At 45.0% G+C, this 18994-nt stretch overlaps 1 protein-coding gene across 7 annotated transcripts in view; it reads left to right on the top strand.

Moving 5' to 3' along the window:
• Positions 1–18994, top strand: part of LOC114776268 (microtubule-associated protein 4) — a 67306-nt gene that overhangs the window by 17050 nt on the left and 31262 nt on the right. For 2 of the 7 annotated variants that reach the window (XM_028966768.1, XM_028966754.1), the window contains 4 exons: positions 10983–11102; positions 11373–11459; positions 12717–12884; positions 14733–14990. In XM_028966768.1, the coding sequence (XP_028822601.1) occupies positions 10983–11102; positions 11373–11459; positions 12717–12884; positions 14733–14990 (633 nt within the window). Of the gene's footprint in view, positions 1–10706; positions 10874–10982; positions 11103–11372; positions 11460–12716; positions 12885–14732; positions 14991–18994 lie in introns of those variants that run through there. The other 5 variants (XM_028966782.1, XM_028966773.1, XM_028966790.1 and 2 more) reach the window with 4 other exon arrangements.

The following is an 18994-nucleotide window of genomic DNA, read 5'->3' as shown; positions in this document are numbered from 1 at the left end:
GCGAGACCCGTCCCTCCGCTTTGATTTTTTCAGCTCCTCCTGGGCAGAACCCAAGTCTGACACTTTTGCCAGCCAAAGATCTCTCTTTCACATACCTGCAGGCGTTTGACATTTTTAGCTTAACTTTTGTTTTGCACACGCACGCACACACACACACACACACACACACACACACACAAGCTAGAGGAAGAAGGCCTACCCTCGTGTGTAACCTGGAGACGCTGTCTGAAGGACAGGCGGTGAGGTGTGGTCGTGGCGTCTGCAGCCTGAGAGACGAAGTGTCCCTGCCTGACTCAGCTCCCGGGTTCCTCAGCGCCGCTCCACGCTTCATGGAACATTCTCCAGTCCTCTTTTCTGCAGGCGTCCTCCTGTCAATAAAGAACAAAGGACGCCTGGCATGCGTTACACTCTCCCATAAAGCGGTTCTTCATAGATCCATTAATGTGGGTACAGCACAAATAACCACTTAGCTCCTTGCCTGTAGCCATTTAAAGATGCTTCTGAAAGGTCTCCCATCATTTGTTGTTTAGTCGGTGGTTTTGGTGTAAGACAGGCTTCTATTTACCGTAAATTCCTGGACTATAAGCCGCTACTTTTTTTCACCCTTTTACAACAATGCGGCTAATTTATGTTTTTTTTTAGGCTAACTAGCTTCCTGCTAACCATTTAAACTCATGATATCAGACCAAATTACCGAAATTACCGAACAGATCACAGTGGACCAATGAAACTGTTTCCGCAAACTCACCCACACTTAGTTCTTCAGATTAGCCAACTCAAACCCTCATCATGGAAAGTACACAAAGAACTTCCAATGATGCGACATTCAAGTTAAAAGCGATCAGTCTGGCTGTCGAAGAAGGAAACAGAGCTGCTGCACTGAGACAAAGTCTTTCATGTGTGACGAACTAATCGCATACCTTCAGGCTGTTCAATTCCAATTCTGAAGAAGACAACTTTAGCACTGTTCTGAAGAAAGCATCTGAGGTATGTACAGTACAGGCCAAAAGTTTGGACACCCCTTCTCACAGTTATGTACTTAACAAAAAGTGGAGACCTGACCTCCACAGTCACCGGACCTGAACCCAATGGTTTGGGGTGAGCTGGACCGCAGAGTGAAGGCAAAGGGGCCAACAAGTGCTAAACACCTCTGGGAACTCCTTCAAGACTGTTGGAAAACCATTTCAGGTGACGACCTCTTGAAGCTCATCGAGAGAATGCCAAGAGGGCAAAGCAGTAATCAGAGCAAATTGTGGATATTTTGAAGAAACTAGAATATAAAACATGTTCAGTTATTTCACCTTTTTTTTGTTAAGTACATAACTCCACATGTGTTCATTCATAGTTGTGATGCCTTCAGTGAGAATCTACCAACGTAAATGGTCATTAAAATAGAGAAAACACATTAAATGAGAAGGTGTCTCCAAACTAATGGCCTGTATTGTATGTAGTTGTGGATGTTACTGGCATTTAATTTAAAGTAAGAAAAAAAAGAATCTTTTCTTGGTCCATTAAAATCGCATATTTGAACATTATTTATGTACAATTTTTGTATATTGATGTGCTCTACAGTCCCAAAATTACCGTTACTAGCTGGCCCTCCAGGTGGCCCTCCAGGGGGGACTGAGAACAAGCATCTGAGTTCCACTGCTGAAGAACCCTGGTAGGTGTTCTTGAAGGTGTTGACGTGTGATACTGGCCATTATCTTCACAATGAAAATGATAACTCTGGAACCAAACCAACCTACACAAATCTACACAAATATATGATTTATTCCTTCTTTCTTTCTTTCTTTCTTTCTTTTTGTTTGCCTGAAGCAGCTGTAGAACCCTGTTCAGTTCTCCTACACAAGCGGACTTGTTTCTGTCTCAGATCTGGTGTCTTCTCCTGACAAGCATCACAGTGTTTAGGGAGACTTCAGCTCTGTTTCGCCCTCCTCTCCCCTACAAACTCACTCACACACACTCACGCAGACAGTAACACCGCCAGCTCCGTCTCTGCTCCTTCATGTAACCCCACTGCAAGGCTGTTCTTTCTAGCACCCCGGTCTTATGGCTTCCGTGATCTAATGGGCCCGATCTGCTCGTCTCTCTTAGTTTTCATATTTACTTTTTTGAGGTTTTACCTCTTAGGTTTTGTCTCAAACTGTAGCCCAGGAGACTTTATCAAAAATTGTCAATCAAAAATAATGTTGTTATTATTAATAATGCTTGCGTACATGAGAAACCAGCCTGATGGAGGAATGTCCACGTTCTACAACGGTCAGCATATTTCAAACCTTTGATGCTCTCTGTGTTACTGCCGCTCTCAGCACACATTGTTACTACTGTTTTCTGTGTTTTTAATTATTGAATTTTCCATTATACAGTTCATTATCGAATTAGTTTTCTACTTTTGATGGCAGGTCCTGTCCCAGCATTCCACTTTGTGATATTACACCAGATTGAAGGGCCGCAGTTTAAAGTGTAAGATGTACGGCGCAAGGTTTATTTATTTATTTAAAGCTACTCAGTGTACTAATAAACGATTCAACAAAACAAGCTGCATTTACTGTCTTTCTCTTCCAGAGTGAGGGAGTAGGGTGTGTGAGAGCTGTTACTCATGTTCCTACAGAAAAAAAAAAAAAATAAAATATATATATATATATATATATATATATATATATATATATATAATACAGGGAGTGCAGAATTATTAGGCAAGTTGTATTTTTGAGGAATAATTTTATTATTGAACAACAACCATGTTCTCAATGAACCCAAAAAACTCATTAACATCAAAGCTGAATGTTTTTGGAAGTAGTTTTTAGTTTGTTTTTATTTTTAGCTATTTTAGGGGTATATCTGTGTGTGCAGGTGACTATTACTGTGCATAATTATTAGGCAACTTAACAAAAAACAAATATATACCCATTTCAATTATTTATTTTTACCAGTGAAACCAATATAACATCTCCACATTCACAAATATACATTTCTGACATTCAAAAACAAAACAAAAACAAATCAGCGACCAATATAGCCACCTTTCTTTGCAAGGACACACAAAAGCCTGCCATCCATGGATTCTGTCAGTGTTTTGATCTGTTCACCATCAACATTGCGTGCAGCAGCAACCACAGCCTCCCAGACATTGTTCAGAGAGGTGTACTGTTTTCCCTCCTTGTAAATCTCACATTTGATGATGGACCACAGGTTCTCAATGGGGTTCAGATCAGGTGAACAAGGAGGCCATGTCAGTAGTTTTTCTTCTTTTATACCCTTTCTTGCCAGCCACGCTGTGGAGTACTTGGACGCGTGTGATGGAGCATAGTCCTGCATGAAAATCATGTTATTTTTGAAGGATGCAGACTTCTTCCTGTACCACTGCTTGAAGGTGTCTTCCAGAAACTGGCAGTAGGACTGGGAGTTGAGCTTGACTCCATCCTCAACCCGAAAAGGCCCCACAAGCTCATCTTTGATGATACCAGCCCAAACCAGTACTCCACCTCCACCTTGCTGGCGTCTGAGTCGGACTGGAGCTCTCTGCCCTTTACCAATCCAGCCACGGTCCCATCCATCTGGCCCATCAAGACTCATCAGTCCATAAAACCTTAGAAAACTCAGTCTTGAGATATTTCTTGGCCCAGTCTTGACGTTTCAGCTTGTGTGTCTTGTTCAGTGGTGGTCGTCTTTCAGCCTTTCTTACCTTGGCCATGTCTCTGAGTATTGCACACCTTGTGCTTTTGGGCACTCCAGTGATGTTGCAGCTCTGAAATATGGCCAAACTGGTGGCAAGTGGCATCTTGGCAGCTGCACGCTTGACTTTTCTCAGTTCATGGGCAGTTATTTTGCGCCTTGGTTTTTCCACACGCTTCTTGCGACCCTGTTGACTATTTTGAATGAAACGCTTGATTGTTCGATGATCACGCTTCAGAAGCTTTGCAATTTTAAGAGTGCTGCATCCCTCTGTAAGATATCTCACTATTTCTGACTTTTCTGAGCCTGTCAAGTCCTTCTTTTGACCCATTTTGCCAAAGGAAAGGAAGTTGGCTAATAATTATGCACACCTGATATAGGGTGTTGATGTCATTAGACCACACCCCTTCTCATTACAGAGATGCACATCACCTAATATGCTTAATTGGTAGTAGGCTTTCGAGCCTATACAGCTTGGAGTAAGACAGCATGCATGAAGAGGATGTTGTGGACAAAATACTCATTTGCCTAATAATTCTGCACTCCCTGTAATTTTGAACATGAAGGGCATTGAATTCTGTTCAATTAGGGCCTAAAATAGTATTGTATTTTTTCAGCTCTATCACAATAAACGATATTTATCACTTTTCTTTGAAATGTCCTCTAAATGACTGTATAAATGGCAAATTCTGCCATTTATTGCATAAAATGTCACAAAAAAAAAAATTCATCATCTTTATTCCCGGGTCCTCCGGTTCCCTGTTTTCCAGACTGGAGTTTCATGTTCTTTGTCTTGTGCAACTGATTATATGATTGTGTTTGTCTGTAATTACTAGTACTCATTTTGTTTTACATGATCAATTTTTTATTTCCTGTGTGAGGGTTCCATGCCCTGTTTAATTTAGTAAAACTTTTGAGTTTGTGAGTTGTGTTTTTCTCTTTTTCCTTCGAGTCGCATGTTCCTGAACGAAGTCAGGAACAAAGTCGTGTGGGCTTTGACTTTTTCCCGGCCTATTCGCTGTTATTCTGAATATGAAGTACACGCGGTTTGTTTGACAATAACATGGAACATGGAACACGCCGCGAAACACAGATATACACAAGCCGTGTATACTTGATTATTTGATATATCACCCACTCGTATGTTCAATGTTACTGTATTTGAGCAAAAACTGCATGTGCTATGTTGTGCTGAATTGAAGTTGCAGCCATTGCCCAGTTTTTAGTTTTTTTTTTTTGTCCCCAGTGGCACGTCACGCCCCCTCCTCACTGTAGATGGGGTGATGCGGGATGCTCCACTTCCTAGAGGAGGGGGATGTGGTGTGACTGCACTGCTGTGGCATCTCCAGGGAGGCTCTATGTGGGTCAGCCTGGCCTACTTTAGGCTACTTCAGGCTGGAGCTGGACGCTCTTGCAGCAGATGCGCTTAATCTGTAGACCAAGTGTCCCCGGACCCTCCATGGGCCCCACTGCTGCCAGCTGTGGTCCTGATAAATTTGTCCCCCAACAAGATGAGTAAACATGTGGAACACACGCAACTGCTCGAGGAAACACTTTTTAAATAACACTACTTCTGACAAAAATATGAATAATAAAGGGTTATTGTGGGAATGACCTGATTAATTTCAGCGTTATTTTTTGACTCTCTGAAACCAGGGCTTTTCATTTTCTGCCGCATTCCATTTCTCTGAAGTTGGCTGCCCAGAACATCCGTCCATGACGCTGTGTTTGCGAGAGGGGCTCGGTTCCCCGCCGCGAATAATGAAGTTGTCTCCGAACAGCCTGCATTTGTCCTTCAGACCCATGGCGTCCGGGCCCCGGCCCTGTCCCCGGGAGTGAATTCTGACACGCCTCCTCTGCACTTTTGCTCTCTCGGCGGGCGTCTGTGGGGGCCGGTCTCAGGCGATGATGAGCGAGTCTGGTCGGACAGCAGCGGCTGGGGGCGGAGGGGAGTGTGAAAGGTCGGAGTGTGAAGGAAAGAACAGATATTTCACTGATCTACTCAAGTCGTGTGTGTGTGAGAAGGTGATAAGTATATTTCCTCTCGGCTTTGATAAAGTGCGCCGATTCCAGAGTGTGATATGCGCCATTTGAAGGCAAAAAGAAACACACACACACACGTTTTACCCGTCCCCTTTCCCTTACTCAGCTCTTTGGAATATGACCGTAATCCTCTTCTGTCAGAGATTTTTTTTCCAGTGGCTGACCACATCTTTTCATTTCCTGTATGTAAACGCTGGATTGTCTTACTGGGCGCACTGCTTGTCAATGTGTTAGATGTACAGTACGGTGCCATGGACTAGTTTGCAATTATGAAATGTGCGGCTGACCCTGGTGGGCCTGATTTTCACTTTTTTTTTTTAAATGTCCTTGTTTAATCCTGGCAACAGGATTATGCAACCTCGTCCTGTAATCTGCCAGCTCAATCTTTCGAAGAGAAGATGAGCTTGTAACCTGGCCAGCCAATGGCATGCAGGCCTACAAGCATGGGTACCCGGCATAGTCTGCTGTATTTTTAATGATGTTCATTGGCATCTTTTGTCTATGTCCCCTAGAAGGAAATGCAGAGTGGACGGGTGTAAAAACTGCTTGCAAACTTGTTGTGTTAAGCACAGATTTGAGGTGCTGAGTCTAGACTATAGTCCCTGTTCATAAGCAACAGTGGATGTTGGAAAGGTGCCAAAGAAAGGGAGTAAATGAGCGGTTCGTGAGTGGTCATACCAGGACTGACGCCACGGTCCTGGTATGTAACCTACACCACCTCATTGCCCTCGGTTTCTCCAATATTCACTATGAATGGTCTTGGTTGTTCGGGATTTCCTTATTTCCTTATTATAGGCCACCACTGACAGCAAGTACCATTACATTTTTGGTGTCGTAGCCCGCTCAAGCTTTCGTTGTACGTTTTGTGTTTGCCAAGTGCGGGACGAGTGTCGAGTGTGTGCCAACATGGCATTACACCGAACATGGCTGAAAATCCTGAACATAACGCCTTCAGCATTTCCCGTTACGACCTGAGCCGCTTGTCTCAGTAATAGTTTTAAATATTAAAGCATGATTTAATCACATTGCACCTTTAGGCAATGTCAATTCATGTGACTAAATCCCGAAGTCCCCACACACTGCTCCCCGGACACCTGTCATGGCTGCCCACTGCTCGCCAAGGGTGATGGTTAAATGCAGAGGACACATTTTGCTATGTTCACCTTGTGCTTGCTGTGCATCACAATGACAAAATGAAGTGGTGTAGTGAATGCGTGAGAGGGTCCATCGTTTCCGTGTCAGCGCGCCCTGTCCTGCATCCCGTCTGCTGCGTGCCATATTCCCGCCTCGCTGTGTGTCTGTGGTCTGCACACAGTTATGGCGAGAAGGTCAGCCAGAGGACGCGCCTGCCAGCCATTTAGTTTCACTCTTCATCTCTGCTCTCGGCCCTCAGAGGCGTTTCCTGACTCTCCCACTCCCATCTTCGCTCCTCACACGCTCTCGCCTTCTTTTTTTCTTCCCTTCATCAGTTGCATAATTGTCTGCTTCTGTTGCACAGAAGACCCTCAAATCAGATCAGCTTCAAGGCGAACGGCTGATTTCCTGCGTTAATTAGCACGGCGTGCTGGAGTCTGGATGAACTGAGAAGCCCCCTGCGCCAGTAGAAGAGAAAACTGTGCCCGACTGTGCCATCCTTCTGACCCCACTACAGATGTGACGGGGACGGGACAGCCATGCTGGCCGGCTTATTCACGCACAGCTTCTCATCTCCAACTAGGAAGGGACAAGGACAGAAATAGCTGCTGAGCACACACACACACAATCACACACATACACACACCTCCCGGGAGAGAATCGCTGTCCACAAAAATACAGACGCAGCAGTGGCAAACTGGGCTAGACACATCCATGGACCTGGGATATGGGGGGGCATAGAGGCAAAACTGGGGTGAACTGAACCTCTTGCTAATGCTCGTCTACCTGTGCAAAATCTTTCGAAATGGCACATTCTGTTTAAACTGCTAGCTTACCATGGTAACTAGGGTTAGGACTTGGAAAAAAAACTCTCCTAAATTTAGTATAACAACCCTATGAGCTCCAGCGTCCACTGTGCAGAACTTTTATGGACAGTTCATGCATTATACCGGCCTATCACCTGGGCAGCGGGCTTGTCCGTGGCCTGCTCGTACCACCGCAGGCGCGGAACCGACCGGGCAAGCGGTACCAATCAGATACTGACAGTGCGCATGGAAATAACCTTGGGCGTCCTAGCCTGTTTGGTGCCCAGTGCAAAAATCACAATGTAAAATCTTGGAATCCTGGAGGGACTGCATGATAAAATATGAACAAGCATAAAGTTATTTAAATGTATTCTGACAATATTTAAAAAAAAAAAAAAAAAAACTACAGCTGAATACAGAAAATCCTAAAATTTTATATAATCACTTGCATAATACAAATCCCTGGTATTTCACTGGAACAGAAAGTCCACTTACAGTAGAATTGGCCAGATGCTATTTTATCTGTTATACAGTTATGCTATATGTTGATGCATCTGTAAAAAGTTTATCATACAACTTCCAAAAAGAACTTTATGCCATATTGCACAGCCTTACATTAAAGTTCCATTTTATTCTAGGATTAGGTTTGAACCATCAGTGGGAATCTGATAAACTATAATTTGGATTCCTAACCTGACTGTTTTAGATGTATAGAGAACAGAGGGGAACAGAAGAGAAGATGGACACTGTCCTACACCTGGGAGTGTGGCGTATTGACAGGAAGGGGTATAAATCATACAGGACAAGGACAGGCTCCTCCCCTAGGTAGTTTCTCCTCTATACAGACTTCGTTCTGTAACTCCTGAAGACATGACATTACTGAACAATCCTTAGAATACTGTTCTTTTTCCAATATATTGTATTTAAATTATGAAGGGTCTTAAGTGCCCTATTAAAATTGCCATGCAGATGTGCAGGAACAGTGCTGTCAGTAAAATGGCATTGTAGTTTAGGCTCAGACGTTCCTTTTTTGGGGGGACTTGCTCGCTATTTCTACAAGTTTGACACTCCTCTCGTGTCTGTAGGGCCCTGGGAGGCGCTTCATCTCCATGGAAATGCAGCTTGCTCACTTCTCTGTCCCCTCAACTTGCTTCTTCTTCTTGTTCTTTTTAATCTGCTGCAGAAGGGTGAGCATGGGGTGAGCCTTTGTCCCCCCCCATCCCCTTATGTTTCTGATCTTGAGTCGAGGGATTGACTGCTGCTCATCTCGGCGGGTGTCATTAAACAGCTTGACAGGCTTTCACCACTTTAGAGCCGGTGCTGGCCTTTTTCCTGGAGCTGGAGATTATTTAGGTTTTTTTTTCATTAAAACTCATTACCCCCAACACATACTTTCCTATTGCATATGAACTGCAACATGCAATGGCAACATGAGATTGTATAGAATCAACTTTATTTTGATCTTCAACCTTTCAAAATTCTCCCACACCGCCCCTCTGCTACGTTCCCTCCACTGGCTCCCAGTAGCTGCACACATCAGATCCAAAATACTGATGCTGGCCTACAAAGCCAAACATGGAGTAGCACCATCCTACCTCACAGCCCTTATTACACCTCGCACTGCACCTCGTATACTCCGAGCCTCCAGTACTGCTCGTCTGGTCCCTCCATCACTAAAGGTAAAAGGAAGACATTCATCTAGACTCTTCTCTGTCTTGGCCTTTTCAAATGGCAACTCAAGACCTTCTTCTTTAGAGAATATTTTGATTAACTTGTAACCTTCTTATTGTCCAACTTGTGTACAGAAACTACAACAGAGCAAATAAAAAGATTGTATTCATAGTTGGGGTCCTAGTGAACCAGAATTGATCACTTCATTAATTGTAATATAAATGTTAATGCATTCATGCACATATCTGGTTTGGTCTCAAATATCTTTTTTAATTATTTTTGTGTCACAACATTATGTGCTTTATACATTTTGGAAAGTCACTGGTGTTGGTTTACTGTGTTTGCCAGTCTGCTCTTTTAAATTAGATGGCTAAAGGGGGTCTGGGAAGTCACCAAATCTACCAACAAAGTCACTAAGTTGGCAACCATGAGTGGCCCCAGTGTCAGACATCTGGAGGCTGAGACACGGCCCAAATCGTGGGCCAGACAGCCCTGCTGCCAACAGTGCGGCAGACCAGCATGAGTCTGATAAAAAAAAAATGTCTTCAGGACAACGGGGGTAAAAAAAAAAGAACAAACGTCTCAGATTCAGGCCAATGCTAAATGTCACTAATGTGCCGATAATTGCCTCCTTCAATGGGTTTCCTAAATGATCACTTCAGACGCCCCTCCACTCATTGGTAGGAAAGGGATTTAAGTACCTTGAAGCATTTTTTGGATTAAGCTTGCAGAAGAGCTTCACTAAGGAAATCTTTGTCTTTCACTTTGATCTTTGTCTTTTTTTTTATGTTCTAGGAAGGAGGGGTGCTATCCAAGTTTTCTTTGTTGGAGGTGGGGTCTGAAAATGAGAACCTCTGGAAATAGCGAGATTTGTGTGGTTGTTTAGTCTTTGTTTGTATCAGGCCAGATGCTCTGCACGTGAGGTGATGCCTCGAGCCTCATTAAAACGCCACTAGCCGGTGTCCATAGCAACTGCTATCAGTTGGAGGGTCATCAGACTAGAGCTCTTGTGAAAACACCCTTCACCATCTTTTCAGGACCTTGGACATCGCCTGCAGAACCCGCTGCATGATACTGTGGTAATCATGTGTTGTATTGCGAAGTGAGCATCGCTGAGTCATTTCAGGTCGCTGCCAGGATCCAGTTATGGCCCCAGCGCCTCGTCACGTCCCAGTCTGCGCTTATCCAGTCGTCCCCGACCTCCCTGTCTGGGTTTATTGGTTGCGGCGCTGTGTTTGTGTCTCTGGGTCGCTTCCTGTCTGCTCTCCTCACTGTCACCCTACCCGGTGCTGCAGGGGCACTGGGGGCGGGTAGACTGGGGAGACTGCGGCCGGGGTGGGGGCGGATTGCGCAAGGGTGTCGCGCTCTCCCGCTGCGACCGAGCAGCCAGATCTGATCACGCAAGAGGGGCCCAAAGTGAGTGGAGAGGTTGCCGTCTCGAAACGGTACCGCAATCGCGGAGAAGGTGCCGGAGAACTCAGGCCGGAGTGGGGGGTCGAGGACGATTAGGATCACAGGTTTCTCAGTTGACACTGCCGAATGTTCGGTTTCATTTTTTTTGCATTTTGAATTTGTGGTGGTACCCAGGTAACCGCGTGCCGGGTGCCCGCCCTCGCGGGGGGAACTAATCTCGCGTGGTTCACGTTACAGGCACTGTAAGTTCTCTGGTGGCACCGGGGGGACTGCTATCGGCGTCGCGCCCTGAGCCGCAGGGGGAGGTGCGACCGCGCTCGTCCGAGCAGCAGGCCTCCGTCTCCGACTTCCTTCCAGGTAAGGGCTGTCTTTACACTCAAAGCAGAACCTAGATGTGCCCAGCATGTTGAAAATCTTTTTTTTTTTTTTTTTATTGCTAATTAAAGACTCCCTGTAATCACTACTGCGCATATTTACCCCTTTCTAGCAGTTCATTAGTTGTTTAGTCTTTTTCTGTGATGAGTTTGTCGGTCTTAATCACATTAATTCTCTCTCTCCTTTTTTTTTTTTTTAACTTCACACATTCTCTCTTTTGCTGCCTGTCTCCTCCTGTCTGTCTTCCCCTAGGCTCCATGGCGGGCTTTTCTGATCAGTGGCATCCCCAGCCCAACGCCTCCCAGATGACAGACAGCAGTCTGGTGGGGACGTTCTCAGGTCATTTTCTCTACCCGCCCACGCACACGTTTAATGAAGTATCTAGAATTAATACATCTTAAAGAATGACGAATAAGTTGGAAAGCAAGTTTTTATTCAAATAGTAAAGCTTTATACGTTTCATGTAATCTACAAGATTTTTTTGTTGGCTGCTGATAGCTCATAAAAATACAGAATTTATAGACTCTATACTTGCTTGTGGTGGTAATTCTTTTAGATTTTGAGATGCACCATTAATGTTTTGCTGCTTTGACTGAGTTGAGTATAAATAATTTTATTTTATTTAAGTCATAGTCCTGTTTTGTGATAGATTTTCCTGAAAATATTGAAAATTCCAGTTTTTGTCTCTTTTCCCCTGCTATGCATATTTTACTAGGATGACCCTTGGAATTACATCAAAGAAATGAAACCTCCAGAAGTGATACATTAAACTATTTTTACTTGTCATCAAACCAGAATTGGTTTGTCATCAAAGGATTGTCATCAAATAATTGAATGATCCAAACCCAGATCATTTAATTCACCCCCTCCTTCTCTCCCCCACACATGCTTTTGCATCATTTTTATGTCCGTCATTCACAGTTAAAGCTGCTGAGTCAGCACAGTCTAAATGCTAATTGGGTTTGGCATTTGGTGCCTCTGAATCACAGTGTAAGGAAGTTGGCATTTTGGGCATGTAGGCAACATTACGTGACAGGAGGGAAAAACAGGATGCACTCTGTGTAGTAAATTAGTGAGTTTTAGTCTTTTTTCTGTACTTGCTGGTTAAATGTGTGATGGTTGTATGTCTCAGGTTCTCCACAGAGATGCTTCTTTTCACAGGTGCCTTTTGGGGCACGGGTGCCGAATCCTCATTACCGGCTCACGTCGGTCTCCACGGCGACATTAAGATGGCACTTTTCTGGGAAGGGTGTTGCTAGGCAGCGCTCACTCAACGCGGAAATGAGCCACACCTAGGAATCTGTCTTCATTAAGTGGAGCATCATGGGACGGCTCTCTCCTGGCCTCCCTCGGCCCTGTCTGTGGCTGAACTGCCAGTAAATCATATTTTAGCGTGACCCTCTGGGAATTATGGGAGAGAGAGAAGGCTCACTCTTAGAGAATGGTTCCTGCTAAGCACCTGCCTACATGTCCTCCTTGTAGCGCCCCACACCACACCCACTTGTTCACATGATTGTTCTACTAATAATTAGTAACTAATTCTAAAGGTTTGTCGAATGCAGGACTATGGAAAGCAATGGATGTTTTTTTTTTTAGTTCTGTCTGTGCTGTCTGCAGGTTTCTCCCAACCGGCAGTGGGGATGGAGATGTCAGTGGGCGTGGCCCCCCTGCCACTGGAGCGGCCCCCCAGCATCGCAGAGCCTCAGTTTGCAACTCCCAAGGACTTGGCTACATCACCAAGGATACTGGAGGACATGTCAGGAGGTGGGGGGAGCAGAAAATCTCATGAATTTGAACATGTTTTAATTTCTATTTTTTTTACTGTCAATCCCGGGAATCTGGTTGTCTGTGTGTGGACAAGATTTTAGGATTGTACTGTATGTGGTATGTCACCCCTGTCATCTTATGGCTCACATGAGATTGAAGCGTGATTCCTTCATTCTAATCAGTTTTGGAAGATTTCTCCCCTGGTATTTCTGCAGACCCCCTCCTTTAATTTTCCAATCTAATCTCAAAATACGATGTTGGCATAGTTTAACACTATTACCACTGTGGGGTGCTCTAATGTGCCACACACACACATGCAGAGTAGCAGGCAGGCTTCATGCATCGTCCCCAGGGTGTCTGCATGGATCTCGTCTGCTCCGATTGGCCAAGTGCAGCTGGGGCCCACTTCTGTGGCACAGTAGGTGGCACGAACCTTGCACAAGACAAAGCTGACAGGGTCTGTGTTGGGGTGACTGAGCGAGTAAACCTTGCTGGTTGCGTGTGCTGGAGCAAAACAGACGTTCGACTAGATGGGTGGTAGTAGCCTAGTGGGTAAGACACTCGCCTGTGAACCAGAAGACCCAGGTTCAAATCCCACTTACTACCATTGTGTCCCTGAGCAGGACACTTAACCTTAAGTTGCTCCAGGGAGACTGTCCCTGTAACTACTGACTGTAAGTCGCTCTGGATAAGGGCGTCTGATAAATGCTGTAAATGTAAATGTAAATGTAAATGTAGATGGGACCACCAGGACTCTTAGGGCACTTTCACACCTACAGGCTTTAGTGCGTTTGGTAAATTTGGACCAAAGCAAACATACTAAGGTGTGAATGTGAGATGTTTGTTTGTCACAGTTCTCTCCTCTTCATCTGAAAAAGTTCACCTATTGCACCTCAGTTATGTCTTGTCTCTGCCTTCGGTGTCCTGACCTTTTGGGTGTTGTCGGTTGAAAGGCCGTACCCAAAAGGGAACCTATGCATGTTCACTTGACATTTGGTGGTTTTAACTTTTCCAGACAGACGCAACTGGGTCACATAGACCTACTCTAGTCTCCCGTGGATAATGAAATGCCCTCGCTCGGTTTCCAAGGTAGAATTCACATATGTGTACAATGATGCTCAGTCTCATTACCCCGTGCTGTCTGACTGAAGGACCTAAAACATTGCTTTTAAATAAACTCAATTGGTTCAAGTACAAAAACAGCAGTTACTGTGTGCATAATGTGATGTGACAGCAAAGAATGGTGAAGATAGAGCCCAAGTAAAATGGTTGAAAAATGAAATTAAACACTGAAAGGGGACAAAGCAGCTATAAAACACATTACATGCATTGATAAATATACTGGCCCACTGGCCCGTCTCCCCACTGTAGAATTATTGTAGAATTGTGCTTCAAATAAAGAACTTCATGTTAACCAGCTTGTTAGTTAATTTACATGTCAATATTGCCTGTATGAACCTGTAAAACTGCATTGTTAAATGCGTTGCTGTTTTCAAGTAGTGAAAAATTCTAAAAAGGACTGAGTGACGTAGTCTAGATTTAGGATTATCAAAAGGCTTCCCTTAGCCCAGTGTTATTGTTCTTCATTCCTTCACTCACCTGGCTCCTGCCTAGAGGTAGACAAAGATTTGGTTTCTGATCTAGCTTTATGAAATTCCTGATGGACATCAAATGTAAGCAAGTGCCCCCTGACAACAGATGGGTCGTTTGATCCCTGGATCACATGACATAGCAGCTTAGTTTAAAAAAAAGCTTTTATATTATTGTTATTATAAGTGTGTATGTGTGTGTGTGTGTGTGTGTGTGTGTGTGTGGTATTAACTTTCTCCACTCTTTACATATGAGGTGTCCATGGCTGGCCAGAAGAGGCCGTTGGCCCCACAGACCTGCCCTTCACCCCCAGTGTGTCCACTGTCATCAGTCGCCATGCAGGCCACCTGGCTGAGAGCACTCATGACCCACTTGACCCACAGTGGTCTCCTCGAGAAAGCGGGGTGGGAGCTGCAGATGAGAGGGAGTATGAGGCCGCTGACCATAAACAGAAGAGGAAAAAGAAAAGAAGGCCCAGAGAAGATATATATGACCTCCATGGCGAGGGCAAAGGTCAGGCTGCACCTTATGCAGAGAACACACCTCCATATGAGGACTCTCACCAATCTCCTCGAAAGGATGGAGTGTGGGAGCGTGAAGAAGGGGGCCATGGTGCTGTAGGAAGGGTCAAAAAGCCAAAGACTCGGAAGAAGATCCCTGAAGAGTGGGCTGTCTCTGAAGAGTCATTCGTCCCAACCTCACCATCCTATTCCCATAATTTCAGTGCTGATCTGACCACATCTTCCTCGGCTGGGGACAGTGAGGTTATACCAGAGGTGGCTTCCATACCTCCATCACTTACCCAGGATCTGTTGTCTTTGACAGCCACCTCACCACCATCCTCTAGTGACTTCTCACCTGATGGACCTCTTCTAGTTCCTCTGAAGAAGGGTTCTTCGCCTAAAGAGCCTGTTACGTCTTCACCAATGCCAGAGGGTTCCTTTTCCACGAGTTTCCAAGATCCCTTTAGAGAGACCAGCAGTTCTTGTATTGAATATACCAAAGATCCTTTCAGCCTACAATATGAGTTGGATAAACCAAGTCCAAAGGCCTCACCTATGGATCCGACCCCTTTCTTGCCTGACAGTGGAGTTTATGAGCAGTCCATCTTCATGCAGGATCCTTCTTTTGTTGGGACATCTCCCGACCCCCCTGGTCCAGTGAAAGAATCTTTTGTGGCCTTCCAGAGTACCGGGCTTGAGTTGCCCATGGAGGCATTAATCTCTGCTCCACCGTTCTCCCCATCAGGGGCAGTCTGGTCCCATAACGACTCACAGCAAAACCACCACAACAATCCCTTTGGGTTGATGGGTGTGGAGGGCATGGAGTTTGACACAATGGTCCCCACGGCTGTTGCATCACCCAAAGAGAAGCCGCCAAAAGAGACTCACAGGCAGAACAAGAAGACACGATCATCCTCTTCAAAAAGCCCCACCTCTCCTGGGATGAAGTCTCCAACGGCCCAGAACTCTGGTCTGAACCCTGCTGCTCCACCTTTCTTCCCTAGCTTTGTAGAACCTCAGGAGCCTATGGCCATGTTTCCTGTGGGGCTGGAAGGTTTGTTGTGGCGAGTGGAATGCATCTGCCTATTGCATGACCTTGTTGATCCCGATCCTTGGCTGGGCCACACCACGCGGTGGTCTTCCTGAAACACTAACTCCAGCTTTGTCCACCAGGGCTCGTGGGCGAAATGGTGACACTGTTTGGCTTGGCCGTGCATTGGGGCTCTTTATCACAGAGGCCACTGCTGGCGTCTCTGCAAAATACTATGCTGCCATGATTAACCGCGAGTGATCTTGGGTGCGCTACTAACTTCATACTCTGGGTTTGCTGTGTGGACCAACGTCAGCCTTGCTGTGTTCACAATCATGTTTACCTTTCCTAAAGTTTGTCCAATGTAATCTTGCGTGTTCCAATCACTGTCGAGCGTCTTCTCTCTGAAAACCGACTGTTAATTTTTCATTAACTTGTTCACCTTCGTCTTTTAGAGGTAACCTCTGTCACACACAATGCAGAATATGAATCACTGCCATGCATGAATGAATCTAACAAAAATCTTGAAATGCAATCAGAACACTAAGAATTTATAGAATTTTTTTTTATGATAAATTAATTGTTCTTACCCTCTTCTTTTTTTTACATGTCCCTGCATTCCCCTCCATGGTTGGTGCCCAGTAGGTGAGTGCATGTTTTTCTCCTCCTTAAACATTCAGCTTGTTCAGGCCTCTGCCATTAGCAGCCTCGTGGTCCTTTTGTTAGGCTAATTGATTAGTAATGAAATGATTGCTCATACAAATCTCAGGTTAGGCGTTTGCCAGTTCTGTCCATGGAGCAGGTAGTTAAAATAGAGAATGCGTCGCAGAACATCTATGAATGAGCTAAAGGCTGCAGAACAATAAATTCAGGCCCCATCCAGACGAGAATGCATTTTCGTCCATGCAGGAGCACTATCTGAAATGTTATCTTCCACACGGAAACTCAGAGAACAGAGAATGGCCCGAAAGCTGTTTTAACCTGCTCGTGCGGAGAGATAAACATGTTGATGTTCTCCACATTGATATTCTCCAAATTTCATCAGGATTTCTTGCAGCTGCTGCAGCACAACCGCGAACGTGTTGTCCACCACTGTTGTATGAATGACGTATTTGGTGGTTACAGGTCAGGTTGGAGGTTGGGCTATTACATCTGCGTTTTCACAGAAAAGCCGCTTTGCCGTCCACACGGATACGCGGAAAAGAGAAACTAGAAAATAACCGTCCTGGGTCCCCTGAAATGTCATTTCCGCGTGCACGCAAGGCCAGAAAATTCCCCATTTTAGCGAAAAACGATCCTCAGGGATGCAGGTGCGTTGGGCACATTGTTCGGAATGCATGTTTGTAGCCTATGTTCGTTGACTTCTGACATGTTTAGATGCCCCCGACTTAATTGTTGTTTTTTTTTTTGTGGAGCAGGTGTTCTATTCTGAGGCCTTTTCTTTTAATGATTGCTGCCCTGTGACTCATTCTGCACCTTATGCCAGCGCGCTTCAAAGAATAAATGTCAGCTCTGATAACACACACCTTCAGTATTCCCGTGCCAGACCACTTGCTATAAAATCTGTTGTTTTCACAGTTAAACACACACACACACACACACACACACACCCAGACTAAAAAGAACTGCGCCCACCCTCTTGCATTACCTTTTAATACGCTAGGCCAGTACACCCCTGCTGTCAGCTTCACTGTCGCTGCTTTATGAAATATTTATGTTTACTCGCTCGCCCGACGAGCGAGCCGGCTCTATAAATAGATTTGAGACGCGCTTCCAGCAGGCACAGGCATGATTAATGAACGTGGAGAGAAGATTCGGTTTACTTTCTCCTCTGCCGTTTCGGATTGCATGAAGAGTTTGTCTCCCAGGTGCAGTGAAGTTTTTTTTTTTCGCGGATTAGTGATGGTAGGAAGTGGAAAAGAGAAGCTTTCCTACTTCCTGGCAGATGAAGGCTGTGAGCTGGTGGTTAATTAGAGGATGTGTGACAGCGAAACATTATCAACTTTAGAGCCGTTGTCCTAGCTCATGCTGTAATATAGAGAAGTGTAGCACACTGCACACAAAGGCTGGAAAAAAAGGCTGTGCAGGATATGAACTGAGTACTGAAAGCATGAAGGTAACATAAAGGTAAAGATCATCGTTTACAGGTAAAGAAGGTTGTAGCAGGTTAAGAGTCGTTATTTTTACCCAGTTGTCCTTGGAAAAGGCTTCTAATTCTGATTGTTGCATGCACCGCTCTTTTTGAGATGCCCGGATCTTTAGTGGTTAGGATTCAACGTTCTCACCTCCGTGGGCCGGGTTCCATTCCCGGTCAGGGAAGGGCTGTAAAAATGTTAAATATATGCTCTTATAGGGGCAGTGGTGGCCTAGCGGTTAAGGGAGCGGCCCCATAATCAGAAGGTTTCCGGTTTGAATCCCGATCTGCAAAAGTTCCGTCCCCACACACTGCTCCCCGGGCGCCTGTCATGGCTGCCCACTTCTCACTAAGATGATGGTTAAAAGCCGAGGACAAATTTTGTTGTGCCACCATGTGCTGTGCTGCACTGTCTCACAATGACAATCACTTCACTCTCACTTTTTCTTTTGCTATTTATGTATTTTCTACCAAACTAACATGCCAGTATGCTATCTTAATCCAGGCTTGTAAATCCATTATTAATCCCTTATTAATAAGGAATTATTTCAATTCCTTATTACCATTGTGACGTAAGGAAACAGTAGGTACATTCTTGTAGTTTTCTCTGTTTAATTTTTTGAATTCATGACTTTTACAGACACCTTTTGTAAAACTATTGCTTTGTAACACTATTGCATCGTGCTCACGCCCCCTCCAGATTACTCAACATAATTTGTGTGGCTGTGTGCATATTTGAGTGCCCCCCTCCGCTGCTGATGCAGCTGTCTCCACTGCCACACTGTTATTTACCCCTGTTGTTCTGTGGGGGCGGAGCTGTCATCGAGGGTGCTGTTTACCCTCAGTTGGA

The sequence above is a fragment of the Denticeps clupeoides genome, chromosome 2 (genome assembly GCF_900700375.1).
Source record: "Denticeps clupeoides chromosome 2, fDenClu1.1, whole genome shotgun sequence".
Taxonomy (NCBI): Eukaryota; Metazoa; Chordata; class Actinopteri; order Clupeiformes; family Denticipitidae; genus Denticeps; species Denticeps clupeoides.
This window is presented reverse-complemented; position numbering and strand designations above follow the sequence as displayed.